This window comes from Spermophilus citellus (assembly GCF_964194105.1).
Source record: "Spermophilus citellus genome assembly, chromosome: 15".
NCBI classification, from domain to species: domain Eukaryota; kingdom Metazoa; phylum Chordata; class Mammalia; order Rodentia; family Sciuridae; genus Spermophilus; species Spermophilus citellus.
In genome coordinates this window covers 38,039,574-38,060,766 of record NC_138195.1, presented here as the reverse complement: position 1 = coordinate 38,060,766, position 21,193 = coordinate 38,039,574, and the positions used below count along the sequence as shown (strand labels likewise).

Below are 21,193 nucleotides of genomic sequence, written 5' to 3'. Positions count from 1 at the left end.
AAGATTGTGGTCTAAGGATGTAAAGCCCTGATGTGTAGGCTTTTCCACCACATATTGTCAACCTCAGCAAACACTTTACAGTTTCAAATTTTTTTCCAGCCTTGAGATATAATAGACCTAACTGAATAAATTTAAGGTGTATAACATGCCCTTGTTTATTGTGAAATGATCACCACAATCAAGTTCTTTAACACATCTACCACCTCACCTTATTTACTTGTATTTGTGTATGCACATGTGTGTGGTTAAGAGCACTTAAGATCTACTCTCTTGTTGAGTGAACAGAATGACAAAAGACACTAATCTGTCTAGAGAATGTCTAAGTTCCTGGACTAGTGGCTTGGTGTTCTTAATCAGGATTCAGGGTCCTCTTAATCAGTAGTTCTCAAAGCTGACTAAACCTCAGAAATAACTCACGAATGTTTAAAACTGAAGATTCCTGGGCCCCACCCTCACTATAATTAGGGTAAGGCCTAGAAATATGTATTATTAGAAGATACTCAAGAATTTGGTAACTCAGATTTCTGGAGCCCACTTCTAGAATTTCTGATTCCCTAAGTCTGTTGTGGGCCCAGGAATTTGCATTTTTAACTAATTCCTTAGCAAAGCTGATGCTACTTGACAGGGAGCTATTCTCTTTGAAAACTGCTCTTAGCTAACACCATGGTGTACTTTAAGCATTACTTTAAGCATCAAGCTCTAGAAGCAAAGTATACCTCTCAGGATTCTTCACCAATTAATAGTAAACATAATGAAGCATAACAAAGTTCAGTCAAGTTCCCTATGGTTAAGAGAAGGTTTAAAAAAAAAAAAAAAAAGTTGCTCCTTCCTGGTAAAGAAGTGGTAAAGCAAAGTCTAGAGGCATTAAAGTTGACCCTATTAACAAACCTAGTTCATGAATAATTGCTTCTCTGTATATCATTTTGCTTTATTTCTGGTCATAGTAGAAAAATGCTTATTTCCAAACTATTAAATGGTTTGATTTTGTTGTTGTTTTTTCACACTAAATTTTGTAACTTTCAAAGCATGCTCATTTCCTACATAGCCAAGTAAAAACAGCACAGTTAAAATATAGTTTGACGTAAATATGACAGGAATCAGGAAAGATGATCCTATGAATTTCTCAGATGAGGAAAACTGGTTGTATTAAAAAGCTCAAAGCAGATGATAAAAGTGGTTGGTGCGAGGAAGCTTTCAGATCCTTATGGTAAAAACAACCATTACTAAAGCTATAAAACACTGTTAAATCTACAGTTTACTTGCCCAGACTTCTTTCAGAATATCTGAATGTTGAAGAAAACTAGAACCCTGGAAGAAGTCTTTATTATCCATGAAGAATCTTACGTTGAAATTTTTCACTATATACAGAGATAAACTTATGGCTTCTGTATATCATTGATTGGCCTTTGTGTTTTCCTTTCTCAGTTAGCCCTAGGAGTCTAATTGTTTTATCCCTATACAGGGAAATGTCTGTAGTGAAACAAACTGACCTGAGATTAGAGTATCTAGTGCTTTAGGGTTTGTGTTTGAAGAAAGTGCACCAAAATTTTGTTAGTGTTTATCGACTTGAGATTCAATTTGTATTTTTTTTGTGCATTTATGTAAAACTATAACTTTTTATATTCTTACAACATGTTAGAAGGGAAGGAAAGGTAATTTTAAATGAATCATAATTTGTTTGGAACATAAAGAAAACACTTTGTGCCAAAGTCTTTTAATTATATGAAGTTCTGTTTTCCGTTATAGTCTTGGCTGGGGAATGTAGCTCAGTAGTAGAGCACTTGCCTGCCATTATAGCCTTTACTTTGTATATTAATATTTTGATATTTTGTGACTATTAAAATATTGGCATAAATCAGTACTTAAAGAAATATGGTTATAATTTGATAGCTTGTTATTATCATATTTTGAATCTAAAAACTACTGAGCCAAAAGACCAAAGGCCGAATGTTCTCTCTGATGATAAGTGGATGCTGATCCATAATCGGGTGGATATGGGAAAAATGGAAGAACTTTGATGGGGGCGAAGGGGAGGGAGGGGCAGGGAGGGGAAATGGGGATAGGAAAGATGGTGGAATGAGATGGACATCATTACCCTAGGTGCATGCACATATGGGCACATATGGTACTACATTGTGTACAACCATAGAAATGTAAAGTTGTATACAATGAATTAAAATGCATTCTACTGTCATATACCTAATTATTTTTTTTAAAGAGAGAGTGAGAGAGGAGAGAGAGAGAGAGAGAGAGAGAGAATTTTTAATATTTATTTTTTAGTTCTCGGCAGACACAACATCTTTGTTGGTATGTGGTGCTGAGGATCGAACCCGGGCCGCACACATGCCAGGCGAGCGTGCTACCGCTTGAGCCACATCCCCAGCCCTCATATACCTAATTAAAATTTTAAAATATTGAGCAAGTTATCGATATCACCTAAAAAAAAAAATATATATATATATATATATATAGAGAGAGAGAGAGAGAGAGAGAGAGAATTTTAATATTTATTTATTTTTTTTAGCTTTCGGCGGTCACAACATCTTTGTATGTGGTGCTGAGGATAGAACCCGGGCCGCACGAATGCCAGGCGAGCACGCTACCGCTTGAGCCATATCCCCAGCCCCTATATATATTTTTTTAAATCAACCAAAATTGCTACTATGTCACTATATAATGGAAATTGTGAATCCCTTTACTGAAAATTTCCAGATTATTACTGATACCATCAGTTGTTGAAAACAAGAAAGCAATGAGGAAATAAATGTAGAACCTTATTGACATACTGCACAAGAAACACATATTTGTCAAATGGAAATTAACAACACCAGTAATAAATGGATGTCTTATTTGTTTCTAAAACTATAAACAATAAAATGATTAGGAAAATTTGGAAATTTATTTTAATATTAGTTTTATACTGAGAAGGGCCAGGGAATCAGCCATATGCAAATATAATGACATGTCCTACTCTCTGACTCAAGACAGTTTATTTTAGTTTAACTTAAATTTTTTAGCTTAACTTCAATTTTAGATTATTAGCATTTTTCATTTATGGTTGGGTTGATTTAATAGAGTAATATTTTCTATACCCACAAAACTATGTTTGCTTTTTCATCATTAAGAGAAAGGATCTGTGTGGATTACAGAGATCCTATGCCACCAAGCCTTCCATGTTGTGAAACAACCTACTTGGTGACTTAATTTGTTTTGAAATTGAAGGTGTTACTTTTTACTTTTAATTCTGTCACCTTTTATGAATAATACATGAACATTTAGTTATGCTTCTTTTTTGCTCATTTGTATATGCAAAAGTCATAGCATTTGTTTATGAAAAGCTTGGTTTTTCAGATACTCTTGTGAGGGGAAAAAAGACTGTTAACTTAAACATTAACTAGTTTGAAGAAGACAATATTAGAATCTAAGAATTGGAAAAAATCTAATATTTTATAAGCCATTCCCTGCCCAAGCTAGAAATGGGATCCTTCTGTGACAGACTTGAAGTTTTCATCCAAATTTTTTTTGTATGGGGGGTGGGGTATGTATGATACCCAGAGCCTCATGCGTCCTAGACAAGTACTGTGCACTGAGCTATATCCCAGCCCTTCTTTACATTTTATTTTTGAGACAGGTTTCACTAAGTTTCCTATGCTAATATGGAACTTGTGATCCTTCTTCCTCAGCCTCCTGAACAGCTGAGATTACAGGTATGCGTAACCATACCCAGCCCAAATTCTTCTTGATTGCTTCTAGTTACAGGAGGCTTACTACTTTGTGAGTAGTCACTGGTTTAGTAAAGTTCAATTATTGGAATTGTGTTAATTCTTTTTCTTGAGCTGGAATTGGCCTTCCCAGAAATTTTATTTGTATATTTCTTTTCCATTATTACTTAACCCCTTAAGAGGTGTTGCTCTCACCTCTTCTTTGGGAATAAACATTCTGCATTTCTTCAAATGGCATTAATATTTCATAGTTTGTAGACCTCTTTGATACATTTCAGTTTGTAATTGTTCATTTTATACTATTATGTCTACAATGAACAAGATGTTTAGAGAGTATATAACCAATACAAAATACTTTTTTGTGGTGCTGAAGATCTAACCCAGGGCCTCACACATGTTGGGCAAGTGATCTACCACTAAACCTAGCTTTCCACTTTAAAATCTAAAGGAATTATTACCTCCCTTCTTCTGGGTACTTTGTGTGTTTATAAATAAGTTTGAAATTTGATTTGCTCCCCCATTTTAAAAATATATAACATGTGTTGGCCTAGTGTATTCAAGCCCCTCCAGGATTTTTATTCTTCCCACATGAATTTCTGGGAAGATAGTCTTCCTTTTACATTCTACTTATGTAATTGATTTTTTTTTAACCAAAATGTAGGACATTATTAAGTTTTGGGGTTAATCCTTTTCCAGTTTTTCTTGATCATTTTAAAATCTAGGTCTTGATTATATTTTAATTATTCTATCATTTCTTAACTTTAAAATAAAAATTGTTTTCAAGTGTTTAAGATCAATGATGAGGGGACAGCAGGTGAACAATTAATAGCAAAACTATTAATCATTACTCTTCAACCAGCTGCAAGTACGTCTAAAACTGTCATCAAGCTCATATTTCATTGACTTAACTATTGCAGATCATCTTGATAAAAATTTTGTTAAAATCTGGTTCCAAGTATCTCTCTTACTTTAAGACCACACTAACTACATAGCTTTTTTTTTTTTTAAAGCAAATTACTCTTTGAGGAGTATGTTTTGCTCTTAATTATCACTGTATTAAAAGTTTTTTTCATTATGAAAATTATCTACTTTAGAATTTTGGAGTTCTAAGTGTCCTAGTGTAGTTTTTAAATTGTCCTTTTCCTCCTTTATAAATATTAATAGGTACCTGTCTTTAATATCTTGATAATGCCATGATCTTTTATCAAAGATTATGAATAATGGCTTTGCGCTAATATCTAGCCATTTGGTATTTCTCATTCTTTTTTGTTGTTGTTGTTGTGGGTGTGGCTTGCTGGGAATTTAAACTAGAACCTCACATGTGGTAAGCACATATGCTACCACTAAGCTATACCCCCTTCCTAATTTAATATTCTATTATGTAATGTATTTTCATTGTTTTTTTTTTTTCCAGTATTCAATACTGAGATTGAACCCAGGAGCACTTTCCAATGAACTACATCTCCAGCCTTTTTTTATTTTGAGATAGGTTCTCACTAAGTCACTAAGGCTGACCTCAAACTTGTGATCTTCCTGCCTCATCCCTCCTGTCCACCAATGCACTCTAGCTGTTTGGTTCAATTTTTAATCATTTATAAAAGTGGGTCAAGAATTATAAGAAAATTAATAATAAAACTCATGTTCCTTTACTTACTTATTAGGTAGCTATTTAGAATAACGGCAATGTAAAAATTTGGAAAGAGAATTAAGTAACTTAAAGTTTGTGTGTACTCTGAATCTCAGTAACAGATACTCTCTCTTTTTTAGGTATCTTTATTTTGTTTGTTTATTTTTATGTGGTGCTGAGGATGGAACCCAGTGCCTCACATGTGGGAGGCAAGCACTCTGCTACTGAGCCACAACCTCAGCCCCAGTAATAGATACTCTAGTGAGGGGAAAAAAAGACTGTTAACTGGCTAGATTCAAGATAAAACTATGGGATCATAGTCATTGATTTAAGGTTTCCTTTTCTTTCATCATACTTATTGTGTTTTATACTTCCTGGGTTCTTTTTCTAAGCATAATTCAACTCCTTTCATAAAACAACTCCTTTATGTTGAATTACTTTCTTTACCTAACTCTATTTATTTCCTTTCTAGAAGGTGACACCGTATGTAAATTTGTCATGTCATACTTTTTTTCCTTTGTACTTTTTGACTTAGCAGTTTCTTATACACAGTTTTCATTTCCCTCCATTAAAAGTTCAAAGTATATAGTTTTATACAGTAGCAGTTGGCAAAATACTTTGTTCTCTGCCATGCCAACAAACGGGGAAAAAAACCCCAGTTCTTTCATACTATACAATATAAAAGTAACTCAGCAATGAATTGCTTCATAATCCCCAGGTTTCCATAAATAAGATTTTTTGACAGGAAAAGTCACACTCTCCAAGTGTTCATTTCTTTTATCTGTAAAAATGAGATTAATCTCTGAAGTTCTATTTTTTTGGGGAGCGGGTACCAGGGATTGAACTCAGGGGCACTCAACCATTGAGCCACATCCCTAGCCCTGTTTTGTATTTTTTTTTTTTTTTTTTTTTTTTTTTTTTTAGAGAGACAGTGTCTCACTTGAGTTGCTTAGCACCTAGCTAAATTGCTGAGGCTGGGTTTGAACTGGTTATCCTCCTGCCTCCACCTCCCGAGCCACTGGAATTACAAGTGTGCACCAAGACCAGTTGAAGTTCTATTTTTTTAATGATCTGTTTTTCTTTCATTTAATTTTCTTTTAAAAAATATTTTATTTTTTTTAGTTTTCGGCGGACACAACATCTTTGTATGTGGTGCTGAGGATCGAACCCGGGCCGCACGCATGCCAGGCGAGCACGATACCTCTTGAGCCACATCCCCAGCCCTCTTTCATTTAATTTTCACATTTATTTACTCTTTGACTTGAAAATCCACCTGTATCTTATACTAAACTCTCATTTTTATCTGGGTCAATTTTGGGACTTTTAAAACTGTTCATTGATGACTGTGTGTTCATGTTGTAGTATAACATTGTTGAAGTCACAGGAGCATTGAAATATATTGTATCTGTTATAACCAATTCTCTACACTTTTTTTTCCTCTTTTCTGTTGTGTTTTAGCTTGAGAACTTTTTTGCTTGTTTTTCCATATAAACATTAAATAGATTTGTTTAATTCCAAATCTTACTTGATTTTTATCAGCCATATAGGAAATGAAATAAGGGAAAATAACTGAAAGAGGCATAAAGGAAAAATATCAAGTATTAAATATATGAACAAAGAAAACAGCATTAAACATAATTATTATATTAATGCGTTTTGAAATATCTTCTTCTGAAGTGGTATTACTGCTTCTATTGGTTCTGAAAGGAAGCATGAATAAACTTGACAGAGAAATTTAAGCATTTAGTTCTATTTTGACTTCATGTGGCCCCCCCAATATAAGTTTCAGTATGTCCTGGTAACAGTGTGAAATACAGGGTAAAAGAAAGTGAAATTTTAGGTGTAAAATACAGTTTGTGACTGTTAATCTTTTGTGAAAAGAAAAATAGGTTTTCTCAATGGTGTAGCATACAAAGGTGTAAAGAAAGAAAAATAACTAAAACCTCAGTATTATGAGGAAGGACGACTAATCAGGGTATTTCTGAAAGAGAAGTCATAGAGATGACAAAGTTCTCATAATTTAAATACTGCCTTGTTAGTATTCAAAAGTCTAGGAGGAAAAAGTAAAAGAAAAGACAGAAAATCCAGCCATAATGCTTTTGATAATATAAAGTGTGGAGAGTGTTTTTTGTACTTCTTAAACATTGGTTTGAAATTATCAATAGAGGATTTTCTTAGTGCAACTATATGCCATTAAAATATTTGTCATGATAAATAAAAATGACATTCTTTTGGCAGTCCTTTCTTGACTAGAGCACAGTTGTCTATGATATAATGTAAAATGTAAGGAAAGAAACATTAAATAATTCTCCAGTTATTTAGTTCCTAGCAGATCTGTAATTTTGTCTTTATTTGCATAATTTCTCTACTAATGTATTTTTCCTTCTAAAACACCATAAACTTGCCAGGCATCCTGGCATACAACTGTAAAGGCTGAGGCAGTAGAATTCCAAGTTCAAGTCACCCTAAGCAACTCAGGGAGACTATCTCAAAAGGGCTAGGGATGTAGCTCAGAGGTCAAGTGTCCCTGCGTTCATTCAATCAATACCCACCCCCCAACACACACACCACACACATACACACCATAAACAATGCTAGGGGTAGGAATTTGGTTGTCTTTTCTTCACCACTATATCCTTAGAGCCCTGCACATAAAAGATACCCCATACATATTGGTTAAATGGGTATTCTACATGCTTGAGGCAGAGAGGTTTTTAAAAAGGAAGATGAGGTCCATATCTTAAAGAAATATTTATAGAATTCATAGTCTGCTAAAGGTGCGAAACTGCTATACAGCCTTGGTGTTGCATGAAAGATCTACATGGATTCATTAATGTGAAAAACTTAGTCCTTTTGGGGTTACCATGATACAGAATTTTGTGTTTGATTATCTATTTTCATAGATTTACAGAAAAATAATGGCAGCCTTCATCCAAGTCTGTATCAGATTGAAATTGCAATTACTGTTGTTCGTCTTTTTTTTTCCTACTCATATGTCTTTAAAAAAATGTTTATCATGCTAGGTCATTAAACAGAGATTTTTGTGTATGGAAGCCCTTGGCTCAATCCCCAGCGCCCCCATCCTTAAAAAAAGGTTGTTTGTTGTTTTTGCAGGGGTTTTTCCTTAAGTCTGTACACTTGGAGAAATCAACTGGTTGTTTAAGCTTCCATAAAGATAAGAAATTTATTCTTTTTCTGGTTAAGGATAAATGGGATCCAAACTGCCTGTTTAACTGTTAATTGTACATATAAGGTTCTCACATTATTGAAAGGAACAGATTTTTCTTCAGATAGCCAGACAGTGTTGCCTTCCTTTGAGCCTCTGTTTACTTTCTCACCTCTGTTGATTTATTCAGCTTGTAACCTAGAAACCAGCTAAGGAGGAAGGAAGTCAGAGATGTGTATTTCTGGGCAGTAACTGGAGTAGTTTCCTCTTCCCCTAGCCTGATTTGCAGCCAGAAAAAGCCTTTTATCCCACCCCCACCTCCCAACCTAAAATATAAAAGGAAAAGAAGAAAATTACAGAACTGTTCACTTACCTTCCTTAATCCAACAGGGAAGGCATAAGCCATAAGAATGATTAAAGGATGAAAATGCTGTTCTTTTCAAATTAGTGCTTTTACTGTGTGAAAGGTTGACTCCAGAGTTAAGAGGGGATATAATGTAAAACCTGGCAACTTATGCTTGATATCAGTTTCTCCATATCATTGCTTCACTATTTTTGTGTTAGAAATTTATTATAAGAGTACCAGACCAAACATACATTAATGTATTTGTAAAAATATTAAGTCCAGTTTAAATATTAAAAAGGCATTTGTTAGTATCAGCTAGTACCTCTGCATCTTTGTACATCAAGAATTTACTCTGGGCTGGGGATGTGGCTCAAGCGGTAGCGCGCTCGCCTAGCGTGCGTGCGGCCCGGGTTCAATCCTCAGCACCACATACAAAGGAAGATGTTGTGTCCGCCGAAGAACTAAGAAAAAATAAATAAATATTAAAAAAAAAATTCTCTCTCTCTCTCTCTCTCTCTCTCTGTCCCCCTCTCTCTCTCACTCTCTCTTTAAAAAAAAAAAAAAAAAGAATTTACTCTGTAGTACTTCTTTATATCAGTGGAGAAGCCTTTTTATTTTATTCTCTTATTTACAATAAATTGTAGAAATGTACTATAATATGTACTTAAAATTTGATAGTTTATAATTTGATTTTTTTGTTGTTGTTTTGGACTCCAAAAAAGGCTGCCAAGTTTTCTTGCTGTTTTTTTTGTTTGTTTGTTTGTTTGGTTTTTGTTTGTTTGTTTGGTTTGGCTTGGGTTTTTTTGGGGGGTTTGGGGGGGGCAGTTTACTGGGGATTGAATCCAGGGGCACTTTACCACAGAGCTACATACCCAAGCCCTTTTAATATTTTATTTTGAGGCAAAGTTTCCTTAAATTGCTCAGAGCCTTGCTAAATTGCTGAGGCTGACCTCAAATTTGTAATCCTCCTTTTTCAGCCTCCTGAGTCATTGGGATTACAGGTGTGTGCCACCATACCCAGATTTTGGCAACTTTTATATGACATAGTGAGTTCTCATTTTTATATGGTTTTTATTTTGTGTATTAAATGACTCTGAATGAGTTTTTAGGATGGTTTGAGTGATCTAATCATTACTTGATAGCAATATTAACAATGCTTTGTTCTACTGGGCATGGTGGTACACTCCTTTAATCCCCTAATGTCTGAGAGGCAGGGAGATGGTGAATTCAAAACCAGCTACAGCAACTTAAGGAGAGCCCTAAGCAACTCCATGAGTCCCTGTCTCTAAATAAAATATATAAAGGGACTGGGGATGTGGCTCAGTGGTTAAGCACCCTGAGTTCAATCCCTGGTACCAAAACAAAACTTTGCTCTGGTTACATTTTAGCACCATTTATGTTCTATAAAATAAAACAAAATTTTACATTTTAGCAACACAAGTGCAGGTCCATATATACTAAACTGAAAATACCTTGTATTCGATGCTTAACCTGATATTTTCTGTGACAAGATAGCAATACATGTGGAATATATAAAAATAGGTTCTATATGTACTATACAAAAGTTGGCACATTTTTAAATTAATAAAGACTACATATATATGTAAAAATAGGTGAACTATTTTTACACTGGAATTGTATTTTCAGAGTTTCAGTGACATAGATATATATGCATGCATTTCCTTTGTTTCTCCATATAATCTTACAATAAAACTGAAAACATTTCAGTTAATCTTTTTTATTATTATTATTTTGTTGAAGTTGGACACAATACCTTTATTTATTTTTATGTGGTGCTGAGGATGGAACCCAGGGCCTTGCATGTGCTAGGCAAGCACTACCACTGAGCTACAACCCCCAGCCCTCAGTTAAATCTTAACACTGAAACATAACTGACTGAATGGCCAACTTTCTTTTGCTAACTCAGAAATGGCGAATTTCACTGAATGCTGTAATGCCTTAAAATTTAATTACACTAACAAATTAGTATCTATCATCTGATGTTTAGCATACAGATGTAAATTCTTAGTTTCTATGTCTGGTACTTGATTTGTTGAATAGCTAGAGTTAGCCTCATATCATCATGTAAACCTTTGACACAAAGTGAGAAACAAGTATTACAGTATCCCTGTCCAGTAGAAAGAAAAAGTGAATCCCATGTATAATTTAATTTTTTTATCATTTACTTTGAAAATTGAAAAGTACAGGTTTTTATTTAGCCTAAATATTTCAAAATGTGATCAATATGAAATTATTCATGAAATACATTAATGATTTTTTCAAATAAGTATGTATTTTATACATACAGCACACATCTGAATTCAGACTAATCATTTTAGGTGCTTGGTAGCCTCATGGTTAGTTACTACCACATTCATTGGATGTTAAGAGAATATATTAAATACATTCGGAAAATATATCTTGATTTTCAAACTATAGGTCTTTATCTGTGAACTATCTAGATTAAATTGTTTATATAAATAATGAAAATATTTTATCAGTATTTTCTAAATCTGCTGGTTTGTTTTCCTTTTAATTAAATTGTCTCCTAGATTGTTTGTCATTTGATTACATTTAAATTGTTACATCAAAATGTTTTCAGTTGAGTTTTTTTTGTTTTCTTATAGCTTTAAGGCAAAATAATTTTTAAAAAGTGTTGCTTCAGAACTCACCAAAAACAATTTTTCCGATTTAAAGTCATGCTATTTTTGCCAACCTGAGAGATTTATATTGTATATTTAGTTTTTTTTTTTTTTTCTGCACCTTTCTCACCTTGGTAAATCTGGAAAGCAAAAACTTTGTATTTGAATTTGCTTTATTAAAGGAGACAGTAAACTTGAGCTCTCAGTCTCGCCACTAGTCTGTCTTTGTCTGTTGTTAAAATTATGAGCCAGTCTTTATGGCCGCAGCCAAATGAGTAATCACCAGTAATGTGACTCGTGCTGGAAGTGACTCCATCAGCACCTGTGACGGGGGATTAGTTACAGTTTACAGAGCACCGCCTCTTCCCTTCTCTCAGTGCGCCCTAAGCCAAGTATTCGTTCTCATTTGAGTGTCTGCACTGTTGGAAGCTACTGCAGTGTGTTTCCACGCAGGCAGAGTACAGTGGGAAAGGTTTTCTGTAGCTAATGGATGGCTGTTCTCTTTATTTGGAGAATCTTACTGGTTATGTAAGCGACCTCGGGAGAAATTATCCTGACCCAGATCGGCGGATGCAGTAGTGCTTCAGCTGCAGGATTTCTTAGTCGTTAACACCACAGTGCTGATGACAAAGAGCGAGTTGTAATCCTCATCACTGGCAGAGCTGAGCCCGAAGCAGACAGAAAATCGTCATTTGCTCGTCGGAGACTTGTTAGGTTACAGCTCCTGCTTCGTTCTTGCTCTTGGCTTTTCTTCCTATACAATGACGCCGCTGCAAGTGAACTCAGAAATGCTTGGCTTGAGAGCCATTTGCCTGTGATTTTTTGAAGACTGAAGAAGTATTTACGATAGATTTTTTAAAAAAAAATACCACTCAAGAACAAAATGAAATGGCAGCTATACTTACTGACCTTTACAGCCTTGGGTTGGATTTCTGAGATTTAAAAATACTTTAAAATTCTAAAGAACAAAGTACGGTTTGTATTTTTTCTGCTTCCTCTTTCTTTTGTCTTAATTTACATTTGGTTTTGCTTCTCAGCCTTAGGATTAAGGTCACTGCCTTTTATAGTTCTAGCCTCAATGTTCTTAGTTTTTTAAGATATTTTTTAACTGTTTGTTTAGAGATAGGTTACTGTGTTCCTAGTAATTTAGTAACAATGAAAAAGATTGAAACTGAGGAATTTAATTGTTTAAAATGCTGTGGCAGGAGTGTTTTTAAATTAGACTAAAATTTTAAGAGAAGTAGGTTTTGGGGGGGTGTTGTTTGTCTTTTGGGTGTTTTTTGGGGGGCGTGATGTGTTCCCTTCCCCACCCCCAAACTTGTTTTCTAACATTGGTGTTTTTCAATAGACCTGCTTGGGTGGGAATTTGGACTTTGTTCTTTCAAGTCACTCCAGCCCTTTTTTTTTTTTTTTTTTTTTTTTTGGTAAGCTAAACCTTGACTTATAAATAATGTTGCCTAGATGTTGTTTTCTGCTTCAGTATTTATCTTTGTTGAGATTCATATCAGTATTTTTGTAGCTAATAAGCCTGATTTTTTTTAACTTGGAAAAGGAATTGTTAAATGTTAATCGGAGATAGTTAGAAATGCAGACTCAGACATAAGCTCCAAGCTCCCGTGAATTTCCTGTTAAATGTTAAATGGTGAGCCTTAACACGGTTTGAGCAGCTGAGTTGTATCTGAGAGCTGTAGCTGATTTATTTTAAAAATGTTTTTTCGGGGAGTGCTCATCTGTTCACTTCTTCCTCATGTGAATGGAATGTGGTGCAGCGTGGAGCCCCAAACAGGATACAGTTGTTCTAAGCATTCTTCCTATAGTGTGGTAGGCCCTACTGGAAATGTAGGCTCTTATCTCTATTTCTTTTGCCGTCAGACTATTTTTAAAAGTATGGTCAACACTGACAACTGACCTTTAAAGAACTCAGTCCTCTAATGAAATTGAAAAAAAGTGTTTTGTTTGAACTAAATATTCATGTTTTAGTAATTTTCACTTGAGTTTTCAAAGACTTTTAGCATTTGAATAAGTCTTTTGTGATTAGGGCCACATTCTACTCCGGAGTTTCATCTGATGGTGGTAGCTCATTGCTTCCCCTTAGGCTGTGGAAGTTCCTCTTAGAATGGTATCTTTTAGAGTCTTGAATTAGTTATGCATGAGTTCTATTTTCTTTACATTCCAGTGCATCTAGACCTTGAAATATTTACTACAGATTAATCATCAAAAACTGTAGGACCCATTTGCTTTTATTTAAGTGTGTGCGTTTTTATTTTCATGCCAATAATGTATCTGAAATATGTTAAATATGGGTACAAAAGTTAACAATGGGTACATACATTGTTTGTCAATTTAAGAAAGCAGTTTTTAAAAACTACATGGTTTCATATGTTATTTGTTTGGTTTTCCATAAAATAGAATCAGTCACACAAACTTATTCACTTAATACATATTGAAATATTTCTTCAACAATTACTATAAATTTATTGATACTTGATAAGAACATAACTTGTAGTTTAAATATAATTCCATTTTAACATTTACAGCTCATGGTCTTTTTATTTCCTATTTTATACTTTGGACTGCCGTTTGTAGATTATAAGTTTTCATGTATCAGAAATAGGTCATTGAGTTTAGAGTACATTCGGTCATTGTAAATTAGTATTTTTACCCTTTTGGTAACAAAATTTTAACAGTGGCTTTCAATTAAATACCTTAAAACTTGGGAAATTATTTTAACCTAGAATCTAAACCTTCTTCCTAATTAACTGAGAGCAATTTACATTTGGCTTCTTGAAATTTACCACTAAAATTCTAACCTACCTTCAAAAGGAAAGCTCCTACAGGTTCTCTTCACAATGTTTTTCATATTATATGACTCTGATAGGAAATGCAAACCACCTGTAATATTTGCGTTAGAGGCACTCAAGACTGAGAAGTTTACTTCTTTGACAAATCCTTCTTAATTGAGTCCTTAGCCACTTAGTTAATACTGTTTGTGGACCATTTTTTGTTAACCTTTATGGGTTGACCTGACATGATACTGTTCGAAAAGAAAAAGAACATTTGATAGTGTTTAAAGATTAAAAGTCCTATTGAGAAAGTGCCAGTGTTTTCTAGTTTATTAAAAGCTAAAGTGAAAAGAAAAGTGAATGGATTTATAAAAATGATAATTTCTGGAATTTAGTCCTGGCAAATGGAAAATATTAGATGACAACAGTAGCCGGTGATAGCTAAATAATGTGGGCATTTTCATTTTGAAAATATAATTTCTCCCCCAAATAAAATATTTCTCATAAATGTGTAGAACTTAAAAGGTTAGCCTAGGACTTGGGAAGAGAGGATGTTGCTGTGAATACGTTTTATAATCATAAATACTGATAGTAAGTGGGTATGTAAGAGGTTTGGGCTCCCCCCTCATACACCCTCCCCCTTGGTGGTGGTGGGGAGCTGTCTGTGGATGGAACCTTGGGCCTTGGTCATGGTAATAAGCACATGTTCTATCATTGGGCTGTACCGGCAGCCCTAAACATTGTTTCCATGTTATTTCAATTAAGAGAAGATATTATGTTTATTGTGTAGGTAGTGTGAAAAGAAGGCATGTTTAAAATACTTGTTTATTTTCATGTGTTTTTAGCAACAGAACAATTGCAATCACACTGAAAATCATTTTAGGAATTTCTTAAATAGAAATTTACTCCTTAAGAGCCATTCCAAACTAAAAGTCTTGAAGTTTTTTCCTAGAGTATGTGTACTACTTGTGATTAACAAGATGTTGTATTTCTTTAAGACAGGAGATAATAGGGAAACACAATGGCTTCAGAACTCCTGGGGATTTTTACTGTCCATGTTAGAAGCTTTTTGTTTAAATGGTCATAGAAATTGCCTTGTAGTAAGAAGCATTTCTTGGGTAATATTAGAGGTAATTTAGAGGCCTAGTTGGTTGATTCTGTTTTCCAACTTCGATTCTTTTATAGTGAAGCTGCTGTGTTTTTAAATGATGGAATTTTTATTTTTGAGTTTTTGGAATAGTATCTTGATGTCAATTTGGTTTTATTCAACCTTTACTATTTTGAAAGTGAATGTGATCATAATTAAAAATACATAATATTAATATTTCCTTCCTCCTCTGCATCTCTCCCATCCTCATACCAAGATATGAATGCATTCCATTATATAAAAGACAAGCCTTTGAAAGAATCACATGACCTTTGGAATCACTTTTTTTAAAAAGTATTGAAAATAGGAAGAAATACTGTTTCCTATCTCAATGCTATTTTCAATGAAATAACTGGATTTTTATTTGTGCCTGGGGCAAGGGCAGGGGTGGAGAGTATAAGGGGTGGGATTAAAAGAACAGATGCTTCCTGGTCCTTTAAAATTTCAATGTGAATGAGCTAGAAAAATACAAAATCAAAATTATTACTGTCTTATAAAGAATAATAGTTATGTATAGTTTTAAAAAGAAGGGTAAATTAGCTCCTACTCTTTGAAAAAGCAATTTCTTTTTTAATAATAAAAATTTTCACACACCCATACTGGATTCTTTTTAAAAGTAAAAAATGAGCTTAATGTGTAATTTTTTCATGTTCCATATAGTTATGCTTCATTCCTTTTTAAAAAAAAAACACAATTTCTTAATGTATGGATAAAAGCATTACTTTAGGTTACACCATGTGCTGATGACACTAATATATTGTGTGGTTATCATACCACATTTTGAGAATACAACTTAGAAAATAGCCATTAGAAACTTTTTGTTTTGATTTTTCTCTTGACAGACTTTCAAACCCCTGGTTGAAAAAAGTATACCCAGTTCAATAACCGCAGTAGAATTCCTTATAGATAAACAACTGGATTTTTTAACAGAAGATAGTGCCTTTCAGCTGTACCAGGTAAGAAATTTTAGATTTATTTTAAAAGTTAACTGCTGATTTAACTTGATTCGTGTTTAGATATATACTGAGTTTCAACTAACATCTTAGATGTACATGGAGCTCAAGGCATTCAATAAATTTTTATTTTAGCATAAATGATTTATTCTGGCAAGAAATATATACTGAGATCCTACTATGAACCATACAGCCTTCTGTCTGTAGCTAGGAATGAAGAAATGAACAAGAAAAACTTTTACTTTCTAAATAATGATAGAAAGTAACTGGTCTGATATTAGTATAAATTATGTTTGTCTCCAACTTTAAAGGTTAAGAATGAAGTTTATTAATGTAATTTAGTGGCATTAGTGTTTACTGTGTACATACATAGCAGTTTAACATAAGAGCAGTTCGTTTTTAAGGGGAAGTTTTCCGTTAGATTGTCATTAATTGAGTAATTTAATAGCTTAATTATAATACATTTAGTTGGAAAATATTTTCTAGTAAACTATTAGATTTATTTATTTGTTTATGTAGCAGTACTACAGATCAAACCCAGAGTCCTTGCATACTAAGCTAATGCTCTACCACTGAGCTACAGCTGCAGCCCTAAATTTAACCTAAATGTTTTTTAAAATTTCTAGTACAGTTTTTGTTAATGTTTTAAGTTAGCAGTAAAAAACCAGAATTTTCTTTGTGCATTTGGACTTTAAATATTTATTTTGTAGGTTTCCTTTTACTTATGCTTAAAGCAGCACAGCAATTGCATTGGTCAGGGAAGTAGTTTTAACTTTTTTTCCCTCTAAGGAGTGGAAAGTTAATTCTCCAATTTCATTTCATACTAGTTAACCATTTTTCAAAAAATAAAATGTAGAGCCATTGTTTCCATGGAAAGAACAAGGCCTTGAGTTAATGAGCAGTGATTTGTTGTGCTGGAGTTATACTTAGGGAATTAAACTAGGTTATTAGGTTTACCAACGTGAGATGATGGTTCTTTGTGGTGTTATTTTCTTAATTTGAAGGCTACATAGCTATGCTTTTGTATTTTCATGATATTTTTCTTTGAATGGCCTTGTTTTTTGAACTTAGCTTTTTTTTAACTTATAACTGTTATAGCTAAGAAATCATAGCCAACTCCCAATTTTACAGTGGAGTTATGGGAGCTTTTCCCTTGGGTTTTATTTTGTTTTTATGAATGCCATTTAATGTATTTAGGCCTTACTATCATTTGTTTTATTTCTGAATGTCAAAGTGAAATCAAAGGAACCTTCCAACTCAATTTTTTAATTCTGTGCTTGCATTATTATCACTGTGGAAGGAAGTTTCAGCTTGGATTTGATTTAGAGAAGTGAAATAGTTATGTAGAAATTACTTTTAAAAATAAACTCTTGCCAGGTGGCCTAAAACTGTACAACATGTTTATTAAAATTATAATGATTAAAAGAATGTGCTAACCCAGCATTTTTTCCCCTAACATTTCAAAACTTGGAGATAGTAATAATTTTTTTTTTAAATAATAAAGGCCAAAGAGGTAAAGTCTTAAGTAGTTTGGTGAATTGTAAGAGTAGTTAGGTGAATTATAAGAGTGTATGATTGTCTTTCTTCAGAAGTTATTTAGACTTCAGTTCTAATAGAATCTGCAAATCAGCCTCTGACATGGAAGGAAAGTATCTTCCCAGAGTGAAGTGCTTCAGTTGACTTCTTTTACCTCTTTGATGCTGGGGATAGAACTCAGGGGTTCTTTATGCTCTGCAAGTGCTTTACTAGTGATCTGTACCCTCACTCGATATTTTAATAATTTGTGTTTCCCAAAAAAGGTGAATTCAGAAAGAAATAACCTTAGTAGCACTTGGGTTTTAGATTTTTTTATAAAAGTTGGTAGTAACTAATGGTTTACAAGAGAGTTTTGCTAAAAACATTTTCATCTTTGTATCTGGGTGTTGTTTTTTGTTTGTTTTGTTTTGTTTTTAATCATGTTAAAGTACCAAAGCATTTTCTCCGTTTATAAAAGATATAGATACCTGTTTTAGCATTATGAATGAATATTTGCAATGGAGGCCAAAAATGGCTCAGTATAATTTTTCAGATTTATTTATTTACTCATTCATTTATTCTAGAAGGAACAAGTTTTAAGAGTTCATGTAGTTGAATAGGCTTTGTTCCAGAATTCCTTTCCTTTAACCAGTTGTCCAAGCAATACATTAAACCTTGGTGTCTATTAAATATGGCAGCTTTTATTGGCATAGATTTTGTAAATATTTCCTTGACCTGTCTCAACCTGAAAGGGTTACCCTGTATAAATCAAAGGGAGTTTGGGAACACTAGAAGCTTTCTAACTATTACCCCAGTTTTTTTCACTTTTTTAAATTTCATGATGCAGTTTCTTTCTGGTCTGGGTTCTGATTATCCTTTATAAACTTCTTAAGTAGGAGGGGAGAAATCTTTTCTTTAGAAATGGCTTTTGTGGATGACTTTTAAAAGTGATAAGTATGTAATATGTTCCATAGTGTAATGGTTAGCATTCTGGATCAAGAGTGATAAGTACTTATGTTTTGTTTAAAAATTTCCCAGAAAAAATACTTTGCTGTGAATCTAATTAAACATTTTTACAGTGATAATTCCCATCTACCACCTTTTTACTTGAGAACTCAGCATTTTATTCTGTTTCAATATGTTTCCTTTATATCCCCTCTTTAAATTCAAAATGATGATCTGTACATTTAGTGTATGTGTGTAAGGAAATGGTCAGAAAATAGGTGACTCAGGATTAATAAGACAAGTCCTTTCACTCTTAAATAATTGGTTTGAATCCTACCCCTTTCTGTCTGAATGACTTTAGTGCAATGAATATTAGGTTGCATGTATTAAATTATTTGATCTGGTCAGATTTTTAGTTGACGTGGGGTGCGGTCATTAGAGATCATAATTTTCAGTATTATGGAAAGAAAATTTACTAAAAAGATTGAACCAACATCTTACAAACAGTATGATGAATGCATATTAATTAGGTCACTGAAGCAACAACCATGGTGTTTGTTTTGTTTTGTTGAGTTTTTTTGCTGCTGCTGTTGCTCTTTGGTGGTACTTGGGATCTAGCCCAGGGTTTTAATGCTTGCTAGGTGAGTGCTTTACCACTTAACTACATTCTCAGCCCACAGTGTGGTATTGTGTGTTTCCCTTCCCTGTGCACACAAATAGTTTCTACTTCCTCCTTTTAATTTTCCTGATCATGCCTAGTTGCAGTTAACTTTCTTTGAAGCAGAGGGGGAAGGGAAAAACAGAGGAAGTAGGAGGGAACTCTACAGATTCTACTGGTGTTGTTCCCCCTCCCCCACCAGCCAGCTGGCTGGGAAGAAGGAAAACAAATTTTTGCTTCTTAAAGATGCTTTTTTTATAACTTTTTTTGTTATAGTAGTATTGTTGCTTTACTTTGGAATATGATTACAGAGGTCCAAAAAACCTTATTAAATTGGATTGTGCTTTTGATAAAATTAAATTTAAAAGATTGATAAAGAAATAGAACATTCAACTTTTAACATGATTTTGAAATCAGCTTGTCCTGAATTTGGCTACTGGCCATGCACACGCCTGCATTTTTCAGGTTGGTTGCTTCATAGAGGATATAGAAGAGATTCTCACCTGAAGTTGTATATCAATTAATCTGGTTTGGTCTGGTTTGTTAGTCTAGTATTTTCTAGGGATCACATTCCTCTTTCCTTTTAAATGTAATAAAGCAATAATATAAAAGACACTAGTTAAAGCCATAAGAGACTGATGGAGGATGTCCAAAATTATACCCCATTTTTATCACTATATAGTTTTAAAAGTTATTGTAGTACTGAGGGATTTTCCCTGGAATAATGTTGCACCATCCTAAAACTGAAGGAATCGTCTTACTTGAAGCCCTGAGTCATAATGAACTAAGTTAAATAAGTTAGAGATGTACCATAATTTCTATTATTGTAGAGTACCACTATACTGAATACCAGATACCATACCATATGTTGCTGGTTGAAGGAAGAGGAAATGGGTAGAACAAACCTCTGAGTATTTCCTTAGCTCCTGAATTAAAGGTGGCTTAAACTTGAACTGAGAAGAGTCCTAATTATGCTTTATCTTTATAGCTATAATTTCTGTAGTCTTTTTGTTTTTCCAGGGCCCTGCCACATGCTAAACAAACATCTACCACTGAGCTATGCCATCAGCCTAGTTTTGGGTCAGTTTTAATACATAATTTCGTTGTTGATCATATTTATGTAATTTCAGAATATCCTTAAAGTAATTCTTGCTAAGTACATTTGCTTTACTAAAAATAGCTCAAACATTTGCCAAAGTTCAGTTTATCAATAGTTTGGGGAGAGGAGTATAACAGAGGTATGTGTATTTTTTCTCTTAATTTATATTAACGCCCTATGGAGTTTCAAATTGTTTTAAAACTGAGATAAGATAATGCAAGTGAGGTGAAATTTAGCCCCCAGTTAGCCAAGGTGAAAAGTAAACTGGTTATTTGTTTTTAACTAGCCATAATTTAAATATTTAAATAGCAGCTATGCTTAAATATTTGACATAAATGGTCCACTGATATTTTGCTTATAAGCTTTTTTGTTCTATAGGGTATTATGATGATATTATAAATAATTTACAGGAGGAAGTAAGTATAAGTAGAACCTCATGTTGTTATTGCTTTAGAGGGTTGGAAAAAAAATCCACTTGCTTTTTCAAGCTTTACCTTCATTCCAATTTATGGTACAAATAGGTATTTTTACACTGTAATACATTTCTGTGTGTAAATGGGGATTTGACCTGAGACACTCACAATTTGTTA

General features: G+C 33.6%; 1 protein-coding gene across 8 annotated transcripts in view; it reads left to right on the top strand.

Annotated features, from left to right (window-relative positions):
* The window catches only part of JMJD1C (jumonji domain containing 1C), a 284,460-nt gene that overhangs the window by 188,912 nt on the left and 74,355 nt on the right, over nt 1–21,193 (top strand). For 3 of the 8 annotated variants that reach the window (XM_081267689.1, XM_081267688.1, XM_081267687.1), the window contains one exon: nt 16,276–16,389. Coding sequence is in view for 4 of the 8 variants with exons in the window: in XM_081267688.1 (XP_081123814.1) it covers nt 16,276–16,389 (114 nt within the window). In the remaining 4 variants the exon portion in view is untranslated. Of the gene's footprint in view, nt 1–9,838; nt 9,908–11,896; nt 12,479–16,275; nt 16,390–21,193 lie in introns of those variants that run through there. The other 5 variants (XM_081267686.1, XM_081267685.1, XM_081267692.1 and 2 more) reach the window with 3 other exon arrangements.